This window comes from Sander vitreus, chromosome 12 (assembly GCF_031162955.1).
Source record: "Sander vitreus isolate 19-12246 chromosome 12, sanVit1, whole genome shotgun sequence".
Taxonomy (NCBI): Eukaryota; Metazoa; Chordata; class Actinopteri; order Perciformes; family Percidae; genus Sander; species Sander vitreus.
In genome coordinates this window covers 14,445,283-14,465,271 of record NC_135866.1, presented here as the reverse complement: position 1 = coordinate 14,465,271, position 19,989 = coordinate 14,445,283, and the positions used below count along the sequence as shown (strand labels likewise).

At 40.0% G+C, this 19,989-nt stretch overlaps 1 protein-coding gene across 5 annotated transcripts in view; it reads right to left on the bottom strand.

The window, feature by feature from the left end:
* The window catches only part of agap3 (ArfGAP with GTPase domain, ankyrin repeat and PH domain 3), a 121,165-nt gene that overhangs the window by 32,238 nt on the left and 68,938 nt on the right, over positions 1-19,989 (bottom strand). For all 5 annotated transcript variants that reach the window (XM_078264002.1, XM_078264003.1, XM_078264004.1 and 2 more), the window contains exons 7-12: positions 19,052-19,179; positions 18,612-18,767; positions 13,495-13,578; positions 9,152-9,256; positions 7,284-7,455; positions 621-770 (exon numbers count right to left, since the gene is read on the bottom strand). In XM_078264002.1, coding sequence (XP_078120128.1) covers positions 621-770; positions 7,284-7,455; positions 9,152-9,256; positions 13,495-13,578; positions 18,612-18,767; positions 19,052-19,179 — 795 coding nt within the window. The remainder of the gene's footprint in view (positions 1-620; positions 771-7,283; positions 7,456-9,151; positions 9,257-13,494; positions 13,579-18,611; positions 18,768-19,051; positions 19,180-19,989) is intronic.

Below are 19,989 nucleotides of genomic sequence, written 5' to 3'. Positions count from 1 at the left end.
CTGGGAGCCCATGGGGAGGGGGGGAGCCGCCGCCGTGCTAATGAGAACTACCAGAGTGCAAACATGCATGGAAATGACTGTTATTCTGTTGATGTGCATTTAAGTGCTTTTTTACTGCCAACCACAAAGAGAGGGAAATAACTGGTGATGAATGGTACCCCCAAAAAGCATTCATTTTCCTCTTCGGAAGAAAAGAGAGGAAAACAGACAAGGAGGGGGGGAGGGGGGTGTAGACATGCATGGTGAATATATTATCTTACTTCACTCAAGTACAGTGACAAGGTACAATGTGACACAGAGGCAGTGAGTGGAGATGCATCGATGGCAGAAAGTTAACCTTCACTGTTCCTCTCCTCTGAACATGCGGCTTCTATCAAGGAGCATCCTAAAAGGTCACAGCGATCATAGCCCTGATCACCTAATTATGAAAATGAGGCTTGTTTCACCTGTCTAAGAAGCTTGGGGAAATGGCTTCTCTATCACACCGCACCTCTAGATCAGATCCCTTTCATTTTTAGCTCACTCATCTTTGTGGTAGTGATATGTAAATGTTGATTGCACAATGCATGGTGAGACTTTGGAAGAGATTTAGGGGATGGGAATGTAGAATATAGTCTTACGGGCTCCGCTGCTTGTACTGGTGTTAATGGCTTCATTCCACTGGTCGGCGCTGGACACGGAGAAGGAGCGTTGGTGCATGCCATCCTTACTGCCGCTAAACAACGACGCGCCCGTCTGGAGGGATGAACTACTGTTGGAGTGAGGAGCACCTGGAAAATAAGTGACAGACACAAGAAAATGAATCCTGATTTTTTTTTTTATGGTTTCTACAACTTAGTCTGGTAGGATTGTTTTCTTTACACAAAAAAAGTCTGTAAAGAAGTGATAATGATGCAATTGAGTTAACAGTTTTAGGTAGTTTCTACAGCACTGCAATGATGCTGCTGCTGCCCCCCCCTTAAAACACACACACACACACACACACAAATCCTGTCTCCCTCCGCCTCTGCCTCTAATTAGCCCTTAATTAACAAGATACACTCTGAACGCTAATTATCTCGCCTCATCCCTCTGACTGCCACATCGATCTCCACTGGCGTCAGCAGGCATTCTCTCCCTAACTTCCAATCAGGCGAGCCACGGACGCCTGGCTCTCTTTACTAATTCATGGGCTAGGCTGCGCCATGTGGGGTCCATTCCTCCTGTTCGCGAGCAGTCGCTACAACACATCCTAACTACTCTGAAAAACTCATTGATACACTTCCAGTCATGCGCGGGGAATCAGATTAACTGCTAAAGATTTACAATGCATCAAACTGAATAGAACCGTGTCATGTAATATAAACAGAATTGTGTGATTTTTATTCTGAGTTCATTTAGCTTAATTTAAGGTAATGTTACACTAATGAGAACATAGTCTGTACGACCCACAAAAAAAGATGGATTGTTAATAAAGTAAAAAAAAAAAAAATTGTCAAAAAGGTCATTTTTACAGTATTTTGACCCTAACATTTGTCACAATAACTCATTCACAGGCTGCACAACTATATTCTAAAACAATACAATTTAATGTGGTAAAAAGCCATCAAAAGGCTAAAACTTCAGAGGCTTTGTTTTGGAAAACAAGAAATATCTGATTTTCTCAACAATGCTTTCTCATCTTATAGGTATCACACATCAGGGCCTTTTATTCAATAATTATAAGAGAATATCAGTTTCTGATTGAGGTGACAATAACAGACAATATAGTGTGTGGGTCATGTGTAACGTAAACTAAGCGGCACGGGTGCTTGTTAGGATAATATGTCCTACTCATTATCTAGAGTAATAAGTGTATCAAATTCACATAATCATGTCTAATTAGTATCAGTAATTATCTTGTTGGGCCCAGGAATATTAATCTTCAGGTCCCAGAGGGGAGGGAGCAGAATCGCAGCGAGAATGGGAGAGAGAGCGAGGGAATCACGCTGAGGAGCACTGACTAAATTAGCATGCTGAAATCAGAGCAGAGGGGGAGAAGGGAGGGGGGGAGAAGGAGCCGAGGAGTAGGGCTACTGAAAAGAAAATGTGAAACTTTGTTTTTTTTAATAAGTGACAGATGAATGATACATGAAATAAGCTCATGACTTCTATAAATAGGCTTTTGCTTGTGTTTATAATTACAGAATAAAAAAAGGAATATTTAAAAATGTGATTTGTAAAAAACATTTTAAAAACACAGCAGTACCATGTCATTTTTGACCCAATATTACACTGATAAATGTTTAATCACCTCAGTGTTTAGAGAGGTGCTTCTTTATTTTCTACTATTATTAAAAGATCTATATTTCTTTAGTTCCAAAGTGTGAAGTTTGACTCTTTAAAAAAGAGAATGAAAAAAAAAAAACTCTGAGATAACTGCAAGGCAAGTTACATTGATATTTAAAATTCAACAATCACATCTAATTGTCAAATTGGATGCTAATGATTAATGAATTATACATGGATGTATCCATTAGTCCCCAGAGACCACTCCTGCATAAAAGGGGAGGATAATGTAATTACAGTGGAGAAATAATCAGCTTGTAGCATTAAAAGATCACTGTACTCGCAGCTCCAGCCAGGCCTGACTCCAGTACGTTTTACAGCTTTAGAAGTAGACTAACAGTGATGAACCTGACAACTGACAATTTGAGGTCTAAAGGGTTAGACTTAATACTGAATGGTGCCAACATTGTTGATCGTGTTGGTGATTTGACTGTCAAATACAAATATGTCAAATGTTATCAACTTTTAATGCAATAAATGTTAGAACAATAAAAAACTATGACGCAACTTAAAATTTTGCTGAAAACCATAATTTTGTATCTATTGAACGTATCATTTTTGCAGTAAAACAGCAGTAAAGGGTAAATAAATAAGTACAGTTACACAATTACTGTACTTAAGTATAATTATATGGGTACTTAACTTGAGTATTTCCATTTTCTGCTACTTTTTACTTCTAGTCCACTTTACTTCAGATACTTGTACTTTTTAGTCCATTACATTAATTGGACATATTGTAACATTAGGTATAAGTTACTTTGCAAATGAATATTTCTTGTATGTAAAATTCAAATGTATGTTGTATGTAACATTCATTAGATTTTTTTTAATCCAATTTTTAATAGATTGAACTACCCAACAGCATAAAGTAGTAAAAATTAAAAACATTAAAAGGCTTCTTACACCTTTATGCATCAGTAATAATAACCTAATATTTAATAATATAACAGCAGCCATTATGTTACATAATGAGTACTTTAACTATGATACTTTATTCTGTACTTCTACTTAAGTAACATTTTGATGGCAGTCTTTTACTTTTAATAGATTATTTTCACATTGTGGTAATTCTACTTTTAAATAGATAAAGAAATCAGAATATTTCTTCTACCACGGCATCTATATATTGTAATTCAAAACATCATTAGCAAAGAGGAAAGTCTCCTGTTCAGCTACATTCAAATTGATACTTGCTATCTGTAGGATGTTGCTACACAGATACTTCTAACATGTATAGTAAACTCCTGCACAATTCTTATTAAAATGAATGACAATTAAAAATTGATACAAATCACCATTATGAATATTTCTTGCTGACTGTATGGTGATGTGTATAAAGAGATAACAAAAGCCATATAGTGTGTTCTGCAGGCTATCCAGGGCTGGGGTGTTAAGTAGAGGCGATGGATTAGCGGGGAGCAGGGCTGCCTTGCTTCTCATTTCTCTTTAGGCCGGGCCGTCAGTGGGTTGATGAGCCGTGACGAGGCCTGACCCCTCCGTGGAGTTGTTGCCATTATGTACAAGTAGTGGAATAATGAAGCATTCATGCTAATGGGGGCCGGGCAGCACATCATCTGTGGCTGTGTGTAATCCACCAACATCATTCTGACCAACGCCCAGAAGTTCCCCCTCCACCCTCGATACTGCTGCTGCTGCCAGTCCCCACACAAGTCACTCAGACAGTCATATTCATATCTGTGCATTATATAGTTCACTTATACAAACTGTATGCATTAAACCAACTTTAAGATTTTACTTTAACCATTGTGTATGACATTACCACCCTATTTGCTTTACTTGTTTAGATATGTTGCTGTTTGGACAAATTAAAACATTTTTATTTTTCCTTTATTTAGGACTTAAAATGTGGTTTATTATCGCTTGCAGACATTTCCGGATCACAACTGCTGTTATGCTACACTTTTACTATGAATTTGATGATATTTTGATGTAATTTCCTAAGAGATGATGCTAGGTAATTAAAAAAGAAAAGAAATTATTCTACAGACAAAACAGATCTTGATACAAACTATTACTCTGTGGTGGCGATTCCCAACCAGGGGTACGTGTACCCCAGGAAGTACTTCTACAGTTGACTGGGGGTACATTGGGATTGAGTCACCGCTCAACTAATTTGAAAAAATTGAAATCACTAAATTTGAAATGCTTAAAACATCCAGCTTCTGCCACTATAAGTGGCAGTAGTAGCCTATAAATTCAACCATGACCAAGCTTACAAATATCAACTCCACTTTTATATAATTAATAGTGTTAAAAACTGTTTTAAATCAGCTCAAATGGACACATTTGGAACATGATGGATGTTGACGGAGTACTTGAGCTCATCTGACTGAGAGGGTACATCAGACAAAGGTTGGGAACCCCGACTCATTAGTACCTACTACTATGTTGGCACTGGCAGGGCCTGCTGGTTAGTGAGTATGTGGCTACTGGTTCTACTGGGCTATAGATTAGAGCTGGAGACAAATTGTGGTACAGAGTGAGTAGAGAATGAGCTACACACTATGCTGAAATCTCCACCTCTTCCATGTGCATCTCTCTCCCCCACAGGATTGATTCAAAGTGACTGGGCCCATTAATACTTTGATACAATGTATCTGTCGCCGGTGACACGGCAGGATGCGTGTTAACAGGGAGGATCATATTTAAAATGGTTCCGCTCAGCACCCAGCAAAGGAATTAAACCTGGCCGCTTGGCAAACTCGTGGGCGCATGCGTTCTCTCATTTACTCTCTGTCTTCTCAGCCTCTCCTCTTCATCTTCCCATCTCCCCCATCCACTGCGCCCCTCCTTCTCACAGTCGCTATCCCTCTTCTCCCAGTGATTATAAAGGTCTTTAGATCTAAGGAATGAATGAATTACCAAAGGCACAGACAAGGCTTGTGATTTGGACGCCGTGAATGAAAAATTACCCCTTTGTTCCCTTCATCAATTGCACGTCTAATGAAATCAAAATCCCGATCGCATAATCAGAAGAGGGTCCTCCACCCAGAGAGAGAACTGATGTGATTTGTAACCTTTCTTTTCCTAAATGGAGATTAAGGCAAATCTCACACATTGTTCCCTGATGCACAAATGGATGACAACTGAGAATCTTGGGAATTTATCATTGAGGAGTCTTTTTCAAGAAACGAACAACAAAGAAAACAGAACAGTTGGTGCCGTTTCCCCCAAACCCAATCCAGCCTGTTTTTCAAGGCCCTGTATCTGCCCCAATGACTCCCCTCAACCCAGCGCTCAAGGTTAACAGTTTGTGGGACAGAACAACCTCGATCCAACGTCCTCTGCTCTGTAAACTCCTACATCTTTCTGCTTTTGACTGATTAACCCGTACAGCAGTGGCAGCACCTTGGCTAGGTTTAACAGTAACCTGCCTGGACAGTGCTAATGGTCCCTGCTGACCCGTCTTTGGCACTGTACCCACTCTCAGCCAGTTAGCTTTAGCCTGAGTGATGGAAACGCTGTGCCCATTTCACAGCTGATCAAGGACCCCGCCTCCCTCCGGGGATCACTTTGCTAATTAGTATTAATTACTCTTAATCCTAACCCCTAAATCCGATCACTGGCTTCCCCTCTATGAGCCTGCCAGACTCTCTGCAGCCTCCGGTGGCACCACTTGCTGGGAGAAGGGCTCTATTTTTAAACTTGAAAGGTGGAGAAACCCTGGCACGACGCTTAGGAATCACTCAACTCTGGTTATTGTTGCTGTGTCCCCCACTACCATAGAGGGTGAAAAATAACTAGGTCAGTGTCATAGTGACATAATAGTCCAAAATAAACAAACCTTAATTTATGTGTGATATTTCCTTAAACATGGGCATTATGTTTTAACACAAATTTAAATTCCCTGCTTAATAATTTTAGAGAACTCATAGATTCCGTATAGATGCTCATTGATTACTCATTGTGTATACTATGAGGCAGCTAATTTGCATGAATGAAACAAACGATGAGTAGATAATTAACTTCTTTGGACCCATTTTTATGATTAATCACAAACCTGAGGACATAGAAAATGAGTACAGTAATAAAAGACTCATTGAGTAACCACTATTATAGCTGTGATTTGTTTTCTCTTTTGCATAGTATGTAGAATGAGAGATCCCTCTTTACCTGCCATGTCCATCCCAATATAACTAAATATTATGTAGTATTAATTTTCATACCACAACTACAAGTAAAAAAGGTGAAAAAGCTTTGCGTACAGTGTGTACTTCAATCAATCAATCAATCAATCAATCAATCAATCAACCAACTTTGTTACATTCAATTATATAAGGTACAATTCAAGATAATGTCCCATCAGCTCCTTCAATTTGTGTGCAGAGTGTAGCAATAAATATGTGTATTCAGAACTGGAGGTGCTGCCAACTGTGATTTGAAAGATGAACATGTGGACAAAAATGATTAACCGCAAGTGTTTGTAATAGTGAAAACATCAGCCCATAAAAATATACAATCCATGTTTTATTAACATTGATAAGAGCAACATGTTTGGCTCAGCGCTTCATCAAGCTCACAAAAAATGTAAATTGTTCTTGATGATGACACCGATTACTAAAAATTAAGTGAAAAATGAAGTCAAGTCTGTTTTACACCTATCTCTAGTTACTACACAAACTGTTGTTTTCACATACTTGGCCCATTGTATGTTTCCATGAGCCTGATGAAGGACTGAGCAAAACGAGTTAGAAGATCCTTGATCATATATTCAAGGATCAAGTGTGAGGTCACTTTCACAAACACTTGTGATTAATGTTTTTTGACCAAAACTACAAGACTGAAGCTACGAATGTACTATATTCCAGATGAATCACTCGAAACATTTGCAGAATTGTCAGAACGTGTAAAACCAATATCTAAGTTGTACATTAATCTGTATCTTAAATATGAAAATGTACTTTTATTGCTCTGGCCTTTAGCTTTATAACATTTATAAGGACAGAACATCGTACCTGTGTTTCCTATGCCCAGTTGCAAGGTGCTGCGGTCCTTGGTCAGCCCGTTGGTTTTGGGACTAGCAGTGGGGGCGACGGTGGTAACGGCTCTGGGTGGTCGCTTCCCGGGAACCTTGACTGTTGTCCTCAGCAAGTCTATCTCTTTCCCATGCACATTTTGCATGTAGTCCTATAGAAAGTGGAAAAAAAGAGCATGGCAATCGTTGTGAATGGCCTGCACTCTACTCAAGGAGTCCAAATATTTCCCTCAATTCAGGGAACTGATTATACACAGCAGACCAACAAGAATCCAGGAATTATGGAAGAAAAACAAATTAAAAGACAATTCAATTTTCATCCCCATTAGTCACAACCCATCTTAGACCTTCCACTCAGGGTGTGTGATAGTGGAAAAATTATTGTAAAGCCATTATACATCACCTGTGCCCACGCCGTCTCTCCAAATAGCGAGATGTTAGGCTTAATGAATGCAAACAGTCTCATTCTCTTTCAAATTGGGCCTTTGATTTGGTTTAAAGCGACTACTGCCCAAATGTGGGAAGCCAAGGTGAAAATCATTGGGCTCAGCAGAAAAAGACCCAGATAGCGGCGAGCTCGGCCTTTGCCGTCCCCCCACCGGCTCCTCTGCTTTATTACCGTGTCATAAAGCACTCATTTCTTTCCCAAGCCTCCTCGCTAATTACCCAGTGAGCGCTCTCATTTCATTTTATTGCTGGAATTAAAAGCCAGATCGAAGCGTGCAAAGCTATTAAGATGTGTGATTAAGCCACATTCAATTAGTTTCTACAAACAATTTAATTGATGTAGCAGATAGAATTAACAGAAGGTGATTGTGTGGATGGCTTGGCTGACTGCGAAATTACTTCCACTCTCAGTCTGCACCCCTCCCTCTTTCTTCCTCCCTCTCTCCTTTCCTCAATCTCTCTTCCCCTTTCTTACTCCTTCTCTGCTCCACTGCTCAAAATTACCACGCTAATGTAACAGTCTCCCTTATTTCACCTCCCTCCGTAAGTCAACAGATTCATAGATTCGTAGATTGCCCTGATGACCTGCGATAGCTGTAATGATCAAGACTCTACTAATAACTGCTTGTAAATTAAACCACTTACACACTGTCAGTGCAACAAGGCCACACACAAGGTTCTAACTGTTGGGCTTGTGTTCAAAGTTTGAGCTGTCTCATTAGACACAAGATGTTGCGAATAGCTTTCATTTTACCTCGCTAAATTATCTGAACATCTTAAATACCGGGATGGAAGAATCAGAGAGTGAGAGAGTAATGGGAGGAATTAAAGGGATTTTGGAGAAAGACGGGCATTTTTGAGTGTGGCACTGGGCTCCTGAGCTGTCTGCTGCCAGCCAGCCGAGTGTTTAAGAGGTATTAGCGGCCCAGCGGGATTCTGACAAAGATGGATGTGGGAGGCTGGTCAGGCTCTGCTGCCATGCGGTGAGAACCATTATAAATACAAGCCAGTGTGGAGTCTGGGCGCGGCGGGCACGCAGAAGCACAGCCATGTCTCCATTAGATGGCACTGGGGATGGACACCACAGGGGGGGGAACAGAGATGACGACTATGAGACCCTGTTTCTTAATACTATGCTTAAAGTCACAGGGATAGCTAATATAGCTGTTATATACAGAGATAAGTCTCTGTAGAAATCAGGAGCCTATATGCTTGTAATCCAGCTCACTACGGCTGTGGTGGTAAATGTAATCCCATCAAGAGAATCATGCTCAGCGGTTGAAAAAAGTCCTACATTAAAACCTCTAGCAGCACCCTCGAGTACAAACAGTAGTGTAACAAACACATAAAGCCGATTGGAAAAGAAATGGGAAGGGAAGAAGGGAGGGGGTTCAGACTTACATGTAAACTGGGGTGGTAAGTAAGGACGCCATTATCACAGAGTGTGACATATTTCTTTTTCCACTCCTTGTTGAGGGATTTGCCACTTCGCTTCAGAAGGATTCCCTGTAAGAGACAAGGCATCACGGTGAGCATATGCTCTTCTCAAAGCAGCATGGTGGATAATATGAGCCATTATGGATGTTAAATACCATAAAACAGCATTATTATTGTTATTACAGATTTGGCAGTTACATTTTCTTTGTGGCAAGTCATAAAGCAAACAATCATCATTTTAAACGACAATTATGAAACAGTATGGAAGAGATTATACATATAACAAAATAGTAATATGTAATTACATCCCCTTAAACGTTCATACTTTACTATCATGTGTTTGTTGACAGGTTGAATGATATGTTAGTTTTTCTATTGTGACCATTTGAACCTCCAAAGGTGGCCAAGTTCCTCTGGCACAGAGACCATTCAGAGAGAGAGACAATCCAATTTGCCAGACCTCCTCCCTGCATTCATACACATAACATGCTGAACTCTGGAAGACCTCTCAATCCCAGGATTAGGGAGTGTGATCTCCACTCTTCAAAGCCCACTCAGCTCTTATTCTATTCTACTTTATCTTCTGGGGCCTTTTAGGTCATCAGATGGTTTCCTTATCTGCTGAGTAAATCCACTGGTAAACAATGCAGTTCCTCTGCTGGAGGTGGCCAAACGCTGCTGAGTGCAAGGGCCAGGAGGCGCTCTGGGGTTAAATAGTGAGGAGGGGCAGGCTTAATTAGGGGATTAAGCCGGGGCAATGTTTGTGCTTTTACAGCCAGAGCCCGAGTGTGTGTGTGTGTGTGTAAACTGAAAAAGGGGGGGGTAGTAGTATTTTGCTAGCCAGGCCCATCCTGCAGGCTTTAATCCTGATTAACACATCAGGAAGAGCTGACCCTCTGTGACCCAGGCACCAGGCTGTTTGCCGACAATCATCCTAATCCAAACCCCGATTCATCTGGGGGGGGGGGGGATGAATAATATCTTATGAATATACCTGCCTGTTTATGGCTTTAAATGTGGCTCAAATATTCTCTTTAAATCTAGTCATCCACACCTAAATCTGTTCTTCCCTGCTAACTAAGTTGCACAGTATAAAATAATATTTTCTGATGTTATCTTCTCCTAAAATCCTATTTTCAAATGGGAAAAAGTTAAAACTAAGACCACTGAGCAAACAGACCAGCATCAACATTGGCTGTGTGTTGCTTAAGATGTCTCAGTTATACAACTTGTTGGGAATTGCAATAAAAGAAAACGTCATAAAATTCTGAAGGTAGGAAAGGGGAATCTAAATGGGGCACAATTCTGTTTAATTCTTGTTTAGTGAATAAAATAAAATGTGTGCATTTAAATCACATATGTTATTTTACATATCAGAAAGCCTTGGTTTTGATGGTTTTCCAGGGAGAAACATTGTGTCCTTCAATCGATAACTTGCTGACTGCCCAGTCTTCTCAATTTAGTCAATAAAAGAATTGTAAACACTTTTTAAATGACTCTCTAATCATACAAAGTAAATGATCCAGTCACAGGGCCTCTGGCGGCTTTATAATGCATGTTTTACAAGCAAATATGTTGCTCATCTCATGGCCTTACTGAAGCATACATAAATCTATACATGCAATCAGTACTGCGCTTCATATATTTATCAAAGCTGTGAAGCAGATCAATAAAGACACTAAGACAAGAATGTGAAAATATTTACACGTGCAGACAAATTTTTCTGTTGTTTTATTTTAACAGTTGTTGTGATATATCTTTCATAAAGCACGTCACTTTCAGGAAGCTTGACAAATGATTTGATATCATTTATCATAATTGTTCAATCGTCTGCCTCATTTGGATTGAGCAGTGTGCTCTTAATGTGATAGTTTGGCATCAAATGGCAACATGTATTGAGCCTTGTGCTTCCCTACAAAACACACACACACACACACACACACACACACACACACACACACACACACACACACACACACACACACACAAAGAGATGAGTGTGTTCAGCCTGTGCGACATAAGGAAACAGGCCGATCGTTAGACGTGCTCTCTGTGGCTACACAATTGTCATATCTACACAGACTAGATAGTGTCTTTCCCTTCTTTGTCAGACGACCAGGAATAAAGCTGCATCCTGCCACTGTGGCTGACTGATAGGCTGGCCCTTTGTGACAGGGGGAGAAGAAAAAAAAGAATGTGTGTTGGGTTCGGGGGTGGGGGGTGTCAACAGCTCCTCACTGCAGCAGTGAGTGCATTGTTATCCTCACTCACTATTTTTATAGATAGAAGGTAGGATGGAGCAGAGGGAAGGGATGGGGGGGAGGGGTGCGTAATTTGGCCCGATGGGGTGAGGGGGGAGTGGTAATTAAGCTCACATTGACACTTTGATCTCCTTGATTGTGCATTTGACTGGCCTGGAGATCACACCACTAACCCCCTCACTCCACATCTGTATAGCAAAACTCCCCCCTCTGAAAAAAAAAAAGTCCTTTGTAGATAAAGAGGGGGATGGCTCTTGTCAAAAGTTGCCATGATACTCAGAGAAACTGGCCCTGGGCTTTAGAGAGGGGCTCCCCATAATGTGTTGGGTAAGAATGGGAGAGTTTACAGTAAAGATGGCTCAGAGGGGATTCTTTTTAATTTGTAAAAACCAACCTCGTGTTCACCTGCATTCGTCAGATTTGCCTGCTTCTGCAGGGAATTACACTAATCTACATAAAAACCAAGGGCTTTTCGGAAAAGAAACAGAAATTACATGTTTTTTTTAGAACCATGAAGTTTTAAATTTGTAGTATTTTTTAAGTGTATTTCAGCCATTTTCCAGGGTGTTGTGCACAAATAAAAACCCAATTTAAACATATGCCATGTTAATAAGTATGACTTTGATGTAAAAGAAATGTAACACTACTACATTTATTTAAAAATGATATCATAAAAGGTTTGCATCTATTACATGAAAGACGGATGGACTGATAGATACTGTATTTGTTAAACTGGTTTCCCCAAAGCAGGATTTTCTGATTGAGTGAGGGGGCTTGGAAGTGTCACCCTGCCATTATGTTCCACTGGACCAAAGCCTTGGCAATTTTCTTCCCAAGGGAATGAGAAGGTCTGGCTCAACATTTAAAAAAGGACACTATCTTCTATCATTTGCAGGTAAAGAGGATAATATAATGATGCTGACCCATTTTCAAAAGCCCTCATATAATCATGAGTGATTACTAATCAATGTGTCAATTACTTCTCCTTTGGTTGTAGTCGGAAAAGTAGTTTAGAAAATGATCCTCACTCAGATGTGTAATTCAGTGTTCAGTACTACCCAACTGGTCATTTAAAGCAAACATGAATACATAAAAAAAGAAAAATAATAAAGACAATTATGATAAAAATAAAAAGTAGCAGCAAAATAAATTTAAGATGGGAAATCACAGTCCGTGAATCTGTAGTATTTAATGTAGCACAATGTAACCCATTGTGAAACTACCTAAAGAAAAAAGGGATATCTAATGATATTTTCAGCTAATAGCTGTCAAAAGTTGATTATATAGATATGCATGAATGAACTTAATTAACAAAAATACTACCCACACACAATTATGAGCAATAATAACAACATTTCCACTGGGACCAAACGTTTTATAATAAAAGTGCACCCATGATCCAAATGCAAGATTATTATCAGAACTGATCACAGGATTGGAATCATCTCTCCCAAACTGACTGACATGCCTTTGAATACATAGACGAACGCTACACAATAACTATGTCTACTAAAAACGTTTTGATATATTTGTTTACATTGGTTGTGTTTGTATACAATTAAAACATACCTTTATTTTCAGCTATGTTCATGTGAGAAACACACAAAATGTTGATTTTCATTATCAACAAGAGAACATTTCTATTTCACAATTTACCTGAAATTTATGAGGTCAGAAATAAAGTGAAAATGCCATTAAAATGTCAAAACCTACAGGTTTTGATTTGTTAGGTGTGTGATTTACACAAACAAAGGGAGAATTTTTAGCTTAGTCTGATGTTTGTCTAAACCCCCATCCTTCTCTCTTGTACTCCGCTACACTTGTACTGGCATTGAAGTCATTTGTTATGCTGTATTATGTCGCCATCTAGTGGTTACAGTGACACATGACCAAATCACACTGGCGAACTCTATGGCCTATCCACTGCGATTACATCTTTAACACGCAGCATATCAACATTAAACAGAAAACAATTAATGACACAAAAATAGATTCTACTTACCCAACTATGAGAAATGTAGGGTAAAAATGAGTAAAACAGCTTACCTGTTTGATAGGTATGGCCCTTCCACTGCCTATGCTGTCTGTTTTACAGTCAACGCTCTTTGCTTGTTCACTGGCTTTCCGTGACTGCAAGAAAACAAGAAAGTCAGTCAGAGTAGAGTGGGAGATGTGGGGTGTGAGGTGAATTTTTGGGGAGTAGTTGTGTAGTTGCGGTGTGTGTGTGTGTGTGTGTGTGTGTGTGAGGGAAAGAGAGACTGGGGGTCAGAAGGGGAGGTGAGGGTTTGTGTTTTGAGCATTTGCAGTATTTGTGGAGAAACTCGACGTTGCAAAATAAAAAAGTCTCAAAAGAAGCTTGAAATTAACAGACAAGCAGACCAGCGGAACAAACAGCAGTAACACCGACGTGCAAGTTAAAAATGAAAAATTAAAACAGAGACCAAACCAAGACCACACTAGACACATCTCAACACAGAGGAGACCAAGGACGACCACACATTGAGTCATGACTCAGCCCTGAAACCCTTTGGGGGATCCTTCCCTCTGTTTGAGAGCCAGAGCGGGCCCTTAGTGGACCTGCAGACCAACTGCTGCTATACCAGCGTAGCTTCAGCTGTGCCCTTTGTATAGTCACACTGATAAGGGCTTTTGTAGCATGATAAATACGTTAAAGTTCACAACAGGTTAAAGGGAGAGAAGGGAAAATGGTTATTTTACAGGAGACTTAAAGTATCTTCCTCCGACCTGCCAAACCTGGTGGGAAATAAAATAATTTTGCAAATATCAAACAATTTAAATGTCAAAAAGGTTAAAACAAATGAACATTTTATGTCTCTGGTCGTGCCTGTGTAGGGGAAAATGGTTAGGCAGTAAATTTAACTTTACATGGAAATAAATAATTCAAAAAAAATAACCTTCCCACCCCAAAACAAATAAAGAGATGTGATACAGGTAGGGACAGACATGAGTGTGTATGGTCTCACTCAGAACATGAGAAATGTCCAGTCACCAATGGAGAAGAGGTAGAGTCCGAGTTCAAGTAAACCAACTCTGGTGTTTATCTTTTTTCCAACATTTTATTTTTTTTTAATGATGACTTGTTTAGCTTCTATACAGACACCATACAAAGCAAGTCACAAATTCACTTCAAAATATTCAACAGATTGAGCCAAACATTGCAGTTCCCACAAAATATAGGATGAACAATAAAGGCATTATTTCATATACTCCTTATATGTATGTACTTTTTTATAGAGTACCATTGTAAATAAAATACAATACAAGATATACAGCAGTCTATATTTTTGTCAATCCGTTCATGATAGAAAAGCGATTATGCAAGAGTTCATAATCTCTGTACCAAACCTAAACTGAGAAAAAATAAATAAATGAATAAAAGACAATTGAATGTGCAAAAATAAATAACTTAAAATAAATAAATAGGAAAAACAAATGTTAAGTTTAACTACATTCATACAAGTCGGTGCAACCCAGTGTCATTTGTTGGCAACTTTCAGTATAATATCTCTCGGTAATACCTCAACACCCTGACACTCTACCCTGGTTTTTATGAAGGCCTTCATAAAATAACCCAAATTACTCTGATCTAAAATACCTCTGATAATACATTGATACCACATTTTCAATTCCATTCAGTACTCCCTGGAAAATAAGAAGGAATCAAATAAAAGCGAACCAAATTAATGTAGGAAAATCAACAACAAAAAAACTTGGCACCTCTAGTCCTTGAGTCCTCATTTATGGCAAAAGGCAGTGTGATGTCATGTAAGGAAAAGTTGTGTCCTTTGGGTGGCTGGATAACAGTTCCAAGAGTGACTTGACTGTACAGCGTGTTTTTATGTGGGATGTCTGAATGAGAGTTGGGGGGTTGGGGTGGGGCGGGGGTGGACGGGGCATTTCCAGAAGAGTCCCTCGAGTCTGTCTCACTTCGTGATATTTGACAGTCTACTTTGAGTGTGCTCAAACACTCCAATCGACTCGACTTTAGGCTGCGTTGGACGCAAAATCCTATGGTTTCCCTATAGTGCAAGTTCTATGCAGTACCCTAAATGCGATTAAGCACCGAGGGTAAAGCAGCAACGAGCTGTGAATCCTCAATAAATAATCTCCTCTCTATCATGATTGGCAAAGCAGGGGGACTCTTTATTTAAACCATCATGCTCTTCTAATTCGGAAGGAGTTGGAAAGCCCTTTTTGTTGAAGAAAGGTTGGATAACAGAAGCACAAATCTGCAAATATTGAAAAACAGTGTCAAATGTTTTTTTTTTTTTTTCTTTTTCTTTGTTTGTTTTTGGTTATGTTTTGTTTCATACGTGGAGATCCAGTGACAATTAAGTAGTAAAAACATGAAATGGGAAAAACCAAATGGCAGACATTAATTCATGGATTAAATGGATATGAATTAATGAGTGGGATGAAATTAAGTATAAAAAATGGCGTAGTATTCATCTAAATTTCTAAACAGTGTGCTTTTTAACACAAAAAGGAACAGACAGCCTGAAGACGTCAGGAAAACCACAGACAGATTACAAAACAGATCGTTTAGTGTTATTGACCATGGAAGCACTAGGAAAGGATCATGTGTACTGTGCTGACACCTAGTGGCCGACGACAGTTATGGTCAAAACTGGCTTGAAATGATTGTGGTTAATGAAATTGATTTGTGAGGGCAATGAAAAGACGGAGTGATAAAATCTTCTGTAGTAAAGCTTTGAGTTTCATTTACTTACTTTAAAAAAACTACCAAACTAATGTATTTAAAAAAAAAAAAAAAAAAAAAAAAAAAGATTCACCTATTTTCAGGGGCTTTTCTAATAAACTTTGTTTATTGTTTTTGTAGTCAGATTCAATTTCAAAAACCTCAACACAAAAGTAATTATTTTTACTCTCCAACTTAACTTCAAGAGTCCCAATGCCAGTGCCACAAATGTGACAAATATCTGATGACAAGTGGACAAGATCAATTACTTGCAGCAATGTTCTCCTCTGTAATATTAGCACAAAATTCCTTGTATGTCATTACTAAAGTGAGGTTGATATTGATCTGTCAAAGCTCGTCTACTGATAACATTAAGGCATATTTTATTTCACTGAATACTTCTCTTGAAACTTCTCTTGAAACTCCCAAAATTAACATTAAGCGACCTACTTTAAAGAGTGTGGCTAGAAAACATGACAGGCTTTCTGAATGGCAGCCTCCTATCTATCAGTGAGTAGCAGGACTACTTTGTAACACAGATGTCAATTTATTTTTTAAACGGACAAAGCTAGGAAATGGACATCCTCGATATTGTGGTGTTGATGAAATATTTTCTCTTTCTGTCGGTTTGTAAAATGGCAAAAAGGTTGGCACTGCAAGTCTTCCTCTCCTTAGCCCATCACATTCAAGTGTCACTGAAGAAATGTCGACATGGCCCCGTTAACTTTCTGTCCCCTCCTCCTCCTCCACTGCTTCCTCCTCCTTCTTTCCTCCCTCACCCTCCCTCCTCCCACCCTCGGCTCGCTGCTCCTCAGAAGGTCATGAGCTGAAACTCCCGCTCGGCTTGCCACTCCGGCACCCACACTGGGTAGGTGGCGTGCTTCGGCATTTCCATGACGCGGACGGGGAGAGGCTCATTTCTCTGGTGGACATGGTTAGTCACTACCTAGCAGGGGGGGAAGGGAGACAACAAGGGGAGCTAGCACACAGCCTGTACTGCTCGGAGGCCACAAAGCCTGCGGCTTCCACAGCAGCTGGGGTAACAGGGTCAAGGCGGTAGGATAAATAGAGGAGGGGGAGTGGGGGGGATAGATAGGGAGGTTAGAGAAGGAGTTAGAAAGAGATGGGGGAGAGAAGAAGGCAGGAGGTAGGAGACAGGGGGTCAGAGGGCAACAGAGGAAAGAGGTGAGTGGGAGGAAGACAGGTGGAGGAGAAGAGACATTTTAGAGGTTGGGGAGGGTAGATGTACGAGGGAGGAGTTAGGAAAGACTCATCTCACATAGCCTGATCTCTGTCTCTTAAAGCTCACAAAGTTCTGCAGAACAAAACGTGTGGGGGAAAAAAAGATAAGTAAAGCTTTAGAAAAGCTTACTCAGACATTGTGAAAAAACGGCTTTTTTGAAGGTACAAACAAGCTCTCTCCGTAGAGTTATTTAATTCATTTGAAGAACAACAAAGCCATTTTTGGTTAAATTCTGCAGACCTCTCTGAGCATGAAGAGGCAGAGGTCTGGCTACGTGAGATTAGGACAGGCTTAGCAGCAAAGAAGAAGGCTGGTGTAGAGGGGAAGAGAGAGGAGGAAGTGGGGGAGCAGGCTGGGTAGAAAAAGAGGGCAGAGGCTACAAGTAAAAGACAAGCTTAGGACAGCTAAGGAAATTAGAGTGGTTAGTGCACATATATGCTATTGGTTAGAGCAAAGGGCAAATACGACAGGGCATGGGGTAAAGAGCAGGAAGACAGGGGTCGGGATACTAGTGTGGTAGTGAATCTTTGTGGTCGAGATCAGATTTGGGCCAGAGTAGAATAAGTGGGGTCAGGATTGGGGAGTTAGACTCAGTGAGATGGTTAGTGGCTGGGTGAGCATTTCTATCTGGAGCTGGGGCGTGGGCATGCGTTTTCTAGCAGCGTGTAAACAGGGCATTGGCTGGCTTGGACTTTAAGTTTAGCTTGGTCGGGCAGGAGAAGTGGCATTTGGCGGTTTGTTGCTGCCGTCTCTGCCCAAAAGGGAAGTCACTGCAAAGAAAGGATCTAGTAAAAATAAGAGGGGTAGGGGGAGGGAGGTCAAAGATTTAGACAGTGCAGAGGGCCTAGTTTGTTATGGGTGAGATGAGAAACTGAATCCATACGCACTTACTACATCCAATTAGAAAAGAAAGAGGACATGAAAAGAGTTGACGTTTTTTCCACAGTGCTTTGATATTTGCTTTGAAAGAAGGGTGTATTCTTTTGGAGCATTTCGGGGATCTAATATAATTTAGTCTTTTACTCCTTTGCCCATTGTGCAGTGTGAACAAGACGCTTTCTTTGCCTGAATCGGAGGCAGGGAGGTGGCTTTGATGCATTTCGAGCTACCTGTCTCCCTCTGGTGGACAAAGTGTGCTTGGCAACATGCCTTCTAGTAGTGTGAGTGGGTGTTGCTTTGCATCAGCTGTCGCATACTTACTGTGAAAATGTTGGAGCGGCGCTTTGACTGCTTGCGGATGGGCGTGGGCGTGTTGGAGGCAGCGATGGTCTCAATGCGCATCTCCCGCTGACTTATGCTGGGGGTGGAGGGAACAGAGGAGGAGTAGTCGCTGAATGCACCCCCACCGTTGGCCGCCTGGGGAGCGAGAGAGATTTAGAGGAACCGACAGAATCAAAAGAAGGGAGGAAAGAAAAGAGAGAAAGATTGAGAGAATGAACGTCTGAGAGTCTTTATAATGAGGAACAATCTATTTATTTTCCCACACCGATAAAAGAAGTTATGACTATGAGAAGAAATAAATAAAGGGAGTATGTTGTAGACTTCTTTAAATAACAGGATCAAGCTCTCTTATTAATATTAAAACAACTACATGATCAGTAGGTAAAACAGTGTGCTGTCTCTGACGATTTAGATCTTACCTGGTTAATGTGAACAGAGGGGATAGATGCAGCGGGGACTGATGAGTGGCTGGGAGAGTTAGGGAGAGATTTGCATGGACCAATAGAGAGCTGCTGCTTTTTCCTCATGGCCACAACCTTCTGGGCAACTGGAGAAGAGAGTGGCAAAGACACAGTAACAGATTGTTCATTAATCCTTTCAAATTCTTCCTGATATAAATACTTCAGAGTTTTGGGGGACTTGTTAATGAAGCAATGAAAACATAGAAACCACAAACATACATGTGCTTCTGTAGGTTGTAACACTGCTTCTTTCTGAGACTGAACATTACTACACTACTAACAGATGTGAACAATTTGTATCAGCGCCAGTTAAACGTTAAATAATTAAATAACAAGCATCTGTTAGTCTTTGGTTGGATATTGGATACATTTACCCAACATAAACTACTTAAATAAAAAGGTTTTTAACCAACAGAAACTATCTTCCTTTGAAAGTACAGTATCTCGGTTTCCAACAGACTTGAATCGACTTTGGTTTTTATAAGTAATGAATGTGGTTAATGTACAGCCAAAAATCACAACACAGGAGAGAAACAGGTGGTTGTTCAACCAATGTGTACAAACCACTTTGGAGTAATAGTTCCAAAAATATAAACATATGAGAGATTGAGTCTTTTGAAAGACATCCCATCTTATTTTAATCTCATTTAATTTATGAATCAGCATGTAATAGTAGATAGCAATTTTTAGTTAAAGGTCAATCTTCATACTTTGGATTATGCTATGCATGTCACCTGTGATCAGTGATAGGGCCAGTTTAAGGTATAAAAACAGTGCATCCTTTTACAAACTATTTGGGTGAACTGACCCTTTAATATTTTCTTTGGTCAGTGTTGGCATTAAGGACTGGTGTAAACTACAAGGTACACACAGATGAAGTATTATGTTCTTATGGG